Source organism: Bidens hawaiensis, unplaced genomic scaffold (assembly GCF_021521415.1).
Source record: "Bidens hawaiensis isolate Kalapana, Puna unplaced genomic scaffold, B.hawaiensis_p1.1 tig00024457_1, whole genome shotgun sequence".
Lineage (NCBI taxonomy): Eukaryota > Viridiplantae > Streptophyta > Magnoliopsida > Asterales > Asteraceae > Bidens > Bidens hawaiensis.
The window spans coordinates 1-7382 of NW_027493861.1; the positions used below are offsets into that span (position 1 = coordinate 1).

A 7382-nucleotide genomic window follows, 5' to 3' on the forward strand; every position below is an offset into this window, starting at 1 on the left:
GTTTGATTCTTTACAGGGCTACTAAGTTATAATGGCCAAAAATATTGCTTAAATGAATATATTGACGAACATAAAAGAACGAACGACAAATGTAAATTAACGAACATGAATGAACGTAAACGAATTTAAATAAATGAACGTTCACAAACATAACTGAACCAAAGAGACATGTGTTCGTGTACGCTCGTTTAACTAAATTAAAAAAACATTTGTTCATGTTCGCTTGTTTATTTTAACGTACTCCTGCATAACTATTTATGCGCTTCTTTTTCTTTTTTTTTTGTTTTTGCCTTTTAGATCGGGAGATTCGACAGCAAGAATCTGGACCGTTGGTGATGGACCATGTAGCTCAAATCCACAAAATGGGCCCTTAAACGTTGCGGTTTTAAAGCATTACAAAGGTCGAACAAATGATAAGAGTAAAGATGTAACAACACTGGACTGGAATGTGAGTTCTAGAATCTTCTACATACTTCTAGAATCGTCTATCCTTTTTGCATAATCCAATCTTTATTTTATGTAGAGTGACGGTACACTTCTTGCAACGGGTTCGTATGATGGCCAAGCGAGAATATGGAGTAAAGATGGTGAGTTTTTTTTTTTCTTTTTAATTTAAAGAGAGGAGGAATTTGGCTTTATTGGTTCTTTAATTATTTATGTTTGTTATATTTAGGTGAGCTTGTAAGTACATTAACAAAACATAAAGGGCCAATATTTTCTTTGAAATGGAACAAAAAAGGAGATTATCTTTTAAGTGGTAGTGTGGACAAAACTGCAATTGTTTGGGATATTAAGACAGGAGAATGGAAGCAACAGTTTGAATTTCACGCAGGTGCGTTTATATGTGTTCTAATAATTTGGGATGATTTCCATATATGGCCCTCAAAACTTTATATAATGTAGTATTTATCCAACAAAAGATCATAATATTAAATATGCCAGTTTTTAAGGTTTTGACATTTATACCTTTTCATTAACACTTGCATTAGGATATGAGTAGAGATGGGTATACCAGTCATATTATAAATTGTATTAAAATGAAATGGGTAAATATGAAATTTTAAGTATTTTGAATGGGCATATTTGATATCCCCTCAGAATTTGGTATAATATCATATTTACCCAACAAAAATCATAATATCGAATATACCATTTCTGTATTATGACATTTATATCCTTTATTTAAAATTTTCATAAGGATATGAGAGTTTGGAGTGTGAGGAGAAAGAGAAGGGTATAATGGTCACATTGTAAATTGTATTTAGTGAAATGGGTACATATGGAATTTTAGGTGTTTTGATTGGGCATATTTGATATCTTCTCCGAACTTGGTGTGGCGGGAAAAAGAGAAGGGTCATATTAATATATTATAAATTATATCTATTGAAATAGGCAAATATGAAGATTAAAGTATTATAAACTGGTAGATTCGATATTAATTTTCAAAGGTGTATATGATATAGGCTCTAATAACTTTTAAACTTAATTTCTATGTGTGTGATTAAAAATTTCTGGTATCATTGCAGCACCTACTCTTGATGTTGATTGGCGTAATAATGTCTCGTTTGCAACATGTTCGACTGACAACATGATTTACGTGTGTAAAGTTGGAGATAATCGGCCCGTAAAAACTTTTGCAGGCCATCGGGTATATTATTTTTTGTGATTAGCTTTCTTGCAAAAATATTCCAACATTTTTTAATGTTTGAAATTTGTATTCATCCAGGGTGAAGTTAATGCAATCAAATGGGATCCTACTGGTACATTTTTGGCTTCATGTTCAGATGATTCAACTGCCAAGGTGATTGTTTGTATTATAAACAGATAATTGTCTGAAATCTTGATTAATTACTTAATTTAATTAATATATTTATGGTTATAGATATGGAGCTTGAAGCAGGATACATGCCTGCATGATTTAAAGGAACATACGAAGGTACACCGACACACCGCAGCTAAATACTTTTCTACATATTATGATCATTTTATAGTTTTATGTGATTTTTGACATTATGATATTAATTTTGAAGGAAATATATACCATCAGATGGAGCCCCACGGGTCCCGGAACTAACAACCCTAACCAACCTTTAGTGTTAGCAAGGTAAATAATAAATATGCCTCTTTAAAATGTTTATACCATTTTTTTGCATCTTATATATATTTAAGTTTAAAAATTTTTATATGTTAAAACAGTGCATCATTTGATTCTACAATAAAGATATGGGATGTGGAAACAGGGAGGCTTCTTCACAACTTAGTTGCCCATGGGTACATTGCTTTATATTATATTATAGCTTTTTCATTCATTCCCACATATTCTAGCTGCAGTTGCACGTGTACCCAATTATTGTTTAAATGTTCGCAACACCAGCTGCCATGTCATCATTTTGATGGATTTTGGGTAGGGCTAGCCAAGCCAAGCCAAGTTGCGCTCGGCTCGTTTACAAACTAGGTTGATCTGGTTCAGCTCGCTTATCTTATCTTAACGAGCTGAAATGCTGAGCTTGAGCTCGGCTCGTAGGAAGCTCGGATCAGCTCATTTATTAACATAAATTGTATTTTTACACATTGATATATAAAAACAAAAAAATATATATATTTTTTGAACATACACATCAAGTAGAAATTATTTATATATCTTTGCGTGCATGCGTTTGTTAATTTAAACGAGCAAGCTTGACCCAAAAAAGTTTGCTGCCTTTTTAAAAACACAAACGTAACTACTTTCTGGTAATGTGATGTCCGTATACGGGCAATTTTGTAATGCCTTTTTTAAATTTTGAATGAAGGGATCCGGTATATTCTGTTGCATTTAGTCCGAATGGGGAGTATTTGGCAAGCGGGTCATTAGATAAATGCATGCACATTTGGTCTGTGAAAGAAGCGAAGGTAGTGAAAACATATATGGGAAGTGGTGGGATCTTTGAAGTTTGTTGGAACAAAGAAGGTGATAAGATCGGGGCGTGTTTTTCAAACAATGTAGTTATTGTCTTGGACTTCCGAATGTAATCGTTTTTTCATTATTTTGTGAGGCTGTGTATCATAAAAAACCGTGGTTGGTTGCAGGTAATTTGGTATAATTTATAATTTAGAAACCTTGACATTTATTTTGTTTGGTATGCATTTTCATAGGTGTTTTTGGTGCCATGGGTCTGCTAATATGTTTTTTTTATTGAGATGGGTTTGTTTTTGTTGGAATAGTGTAAATTGACATGCTGGTATAATTGAAAGCTGAGCAGAATATTTGTTCTTAACTAAACCTAAAACCATAATGTTAAAAAGTTTTGTTAAAAGTGATTTTAATAAACATTCTAGCTATGTTTTCTTAAAAAGTGACATGATCCTTTTGTATGTAATCTTTTGAAAAATAATATCTTAGTTCAGTATGTTATGGCTTGTGAATGTAATACATGATTTTAAATAATATCAAGTTTGGTAAGGTGATCTTTCACATTTGAAAAAAGGATGTGCTACTAAAGGAATCCTTCGGATGACCTTTTACCTTTGAAGAGTTCATACTAAGGATTGGTCATATTGGAACTCTATTCAAGATATATGTGGAGGTTGTCTACAACATTACACCAAAACTTATGAAGGAGATTTTGTTCATCTAATTTTATTTTGTATGACTTGTATAATGTTTTGTTCTTTTCTCAACCACCCCACTAGTTCAAGGTATGCAAGATTGTGATGAGCTGAAAGATTACAAGACATTCTACTTGTCATAGTATACGCTGAATTGAATTTAATTATCAAATTCTTTGTCGTCGTCGTCGGTGTGAATCAATATAATCACACAACTTTGTTGATTTTAAATAGAAGAGGTACCAAGAGTCTATACGCAATAATTCTAGAACTATTTTCGAAGAAGCTTAATTTTATGAGAGTATATGCGAGACATGAACTTGTTTTCTAATTTTGCATACATCGAGTTTCCATTTTTAATTTGTTTCACATGCTCTTTATTTGTTAGTTTTGCACTATTGTCATATTTGCATGTCATAACATTCTAAGCAGTAAAATAAAGTTTTCACTTGTATATTCTAGACAGACTTTAGGATCTTCATTATCGCCTAATTTGCATGCATATAATCCAATTTCCTATGTACATTTATTAGTCTTCTGCTATACATTCATTACTGAATGTAACATTTAACTCTTGGTCATATAATTATCCTAACACTAATCAAGTTAAAGGCTAGATTATCAATGATGCATATTTACACTAAACAATAAAGGATAAACTTTGTATTTGAAATTTAAATAAATAATAAAAGATATGAAGATGCTTCTGCATCAATCAACATGTTCAACATCAGTAAAAGTCATATTATATATGTTGGTGAAGGGTATTAATAAACTTTGAGCAAGTGAATCAAGAACACGAACACGAGGATTTGATCAACACACGATCTACTTTTTTGTTTATTATGAAGAAATGAAAGACAAAATAAACCTAACTTCTATGGTTTATATAACACCCATCTATCCCTATACAAACTCAAACTAGGAATTTAAATAATAAACTTAATTATCTAAATTCTAAACACTAACAAGTTAATTATAAACAAACTTAAACTCCAAGTAATTCAAATTAAACCTTGGACGTTATTAATCTCGTCCAACCACCCTTATAGAGATTACCGTACCACCCTTGTACTTTACGGTACTAACCATTCGAGTCCTTTAAGTTGCAGTGGCGGATCTAGAACATAGTTTTAGGGGCAGCGTAAAATTTTTTTGACCGTACGTTCATGAAAATTTTTTTGACCCGTTTTGCGCGTATGGGTAGCAGGTTTCGCGTTTTGCGCGTATAGGGGCCCGATAGTAGGGATGAGCAAAATCAGTACTCATCGGTACCGATACCAAAATTGGTACCGATTTGGTACCGTCAGTACCGAATCGGTACCAAGTTTTTGAGTTTTCGGGACCGGTATGATACTGGTATTTCCCGAATTTTACCTTAAATATCGATACCGAACCGAACAATTCGGTACCGGTACCAAAAATTTGTGATTTTCGGGATCGGGATTTTCGGTACCGGTACGGTACCGAACTCATCTCTACCCGGTAGCGCGTTTCGCACTTCCCCAGCTTGGTTACGCGCTACACGTACCGGCGTTGGGATTATTTGTTTCGCGTGTACTAGCGCCCAGTTACCATTTTCGCTGGTCTCGTAATGCATTTCGAGTGTACCGGCGCCCGGTAACACATTTCGCTCGTAGAACCACCTTGTTAAGCATTTCACGCATCCCAGGCCTAATTTAGCATTACGCGCGTCTCCACGTTCGGTCACCTGTTTAGTGCATACGGGTGCCTGATTACGCGTTTCGTACCGTCGCACAGTAACCCTTTTCATGCATACCTTCACACGATTATAAGTTGGACTTTTAAGTTTTAATTAAATGTTAGACTTTTAATCATCAAAGATAAAGTTTTGGACTTTTCAAAAATTTTGAGGGGTAGCGTAATATATTTTTAGAGGTAACGTAATACATAAAACGTAAAAATTTCTACTTCGCCGGAAAAGTTGAGGGGTAGCGAGTGCTACCCCTCCTTATTGCTACATCCGCCCCTGTTAAGTTGGTATTGTATCATTTTTAACAAGTATGGCACTTCAACTCTTGAGTTGAATCCAAAGACTACGTGTTATCCATCCATAGTATGTTTGATACGAAAAATGGTTTTTGAAATTTACTACTGTATTATATGTTTGGTGCAGCTGCTATCAAGTCTTCTTAAGTATATCTACATTATGAACATGTGCTTCATACATTTGGTACCAGTTTCTCATGCGTCTCAAGTTGTTATCATCAAACATACCAACTTTGTTTCTTTTCGAGAAGTATTGCGAAATCTTCTTGGTCTAGGTGTTAATGTTTTGTTACTTACATTTCTAATTCCATATCTTTATGAAGGGTTGTAAAATTGTTTAACCTTTAAAATTTCTTAGCGATGACTTAAATGATGTGTTTTATAGCGAGGTACGATAAAAGTGTTGTATTTTGAGAGAGTTGAGATTCTTGCATCTTATATTTTATAAAGAGGTAGGCAATGCACCTTTTTTATCAAGCATCATGAAGTTGATATCTTGGAACAAAGGTTGTCATTTTTATCCGCAACCTGAAACACTATTAACCTTAACACAAAAGTACTCACACTCATGAAACCCGAAGTAGAATCTAGCAAAACCTGACATGCACTAATTCGAGTCGAGAGTACTTTCAAATGAGTTTTGGGTAAACCCGAATAACTTGTTTGACCTAGTTGACCGTAAAAAATGCTATTATATTGTCAATTCATATTCTGCTCCGTTCTATATTATATCACCAATTCCAATATTGTTGGTAAAATATTTTACTCAAATTCCAACATTCCAACCCCATCAAATCCATTATCATTTTAATCTACTTTAGTTCCACCGATTACTTAAGAAATATGACTATATATTCAATTAAATTGATCAATTTTTTGCTATTGGAGTTTTTAATTTCGCTTGTTTAAAGTTTCTGTATTTTGGATTATATGATTTGTTATTTACTTATGTAAGTTAAATTTTGAAGATAATATTTTTTTTTCTTGAATTTAAGCATATAAAATATTTTTTTATTTCTCTTTAATTACTCATAACCCGATTAACCCGTACTCATAAAACACAAACCCGAAGAGTACTAGAAATATATTTCTCCGACCCGAAACCCGAAAGTATAACCCTAATAACACATAGTTTGGGTAATTTAGATCTGGAGAAAATTTTTAAATAAGAATAGTTTTGAATATGAGTGTTTACTGCTTCATTCGGCCAGTTTTGACACATTAAAAACTTAACCACTAACCTGGTTTTATAAAACAAAAATGTAAACCAGTGTCAATTGGATTAGCTTGTCAAACCAAAACAGGTCTCGTTGATGGTTTGGCCCAAGTTTGTTTAAAAAAAAATCAAAATCATTAGTTTGCATTAAACTTTAAAATGACAATGTATACATTTGAAACTTTATATTTTTAAAATAAAAAAGTCAAACCAGGTTTTTCTTTTCAGAAAAAAAAAAAGTCAAACCAGGTTTTTAAAACTGTAAGCCAAAACATATAAGCCTCAAACCAGCCAATTTGCTTCGGTATAAAAACCCTAATTTGAAGTCATTTACTCATAAATATATGAATATAAAAGGCACCAAAATTTGAATCAATATGTAAACTTCTTTTCATTATATTGTGGCTGTAACCAAACTTTCTGACATGAAAATTATCATGTGTTCCTTTTACCTAAACAACTATCCAACATCTGTTTCTCATCCAAAATTGTATATGTAAAACTAAACCCACAATCATAGTCAAAGACTCAAAACCATAGTCATAGCTTAACAAGACCAAAACCCCCA

The 7382-nt window shown here is 32.9% G+C and overlaps 1 protein-coding gene across 1 annotated transcript; it reads left to right on the top strand.

The window, feature by feature from the left end:
* Positions 1-283: 283 nt before the first annotated feature.
* On the top strand, positions 284-3027 carry LOC143569322 (WD40 repeat-containing protein HOS15-like; the record flags this gene model as incomplete). The annotated part of the gene is made up of 9 exons (XM_077055272.1): positions 284-448; positions 524-587; positions 674-832; positions 1527-1648; positions 1727-1801; positions 1883-1936; positions 2031-2104; positions 2197-2271; positions 2793-3027. Coding segments are annotated over 9 exons (1008 nt in total), but the record flags the coding sequence as incomplete, so codon positions are not given.
* Between the last annotated feature and the right edge of the window lie 4355 nt (positions 3028-7382).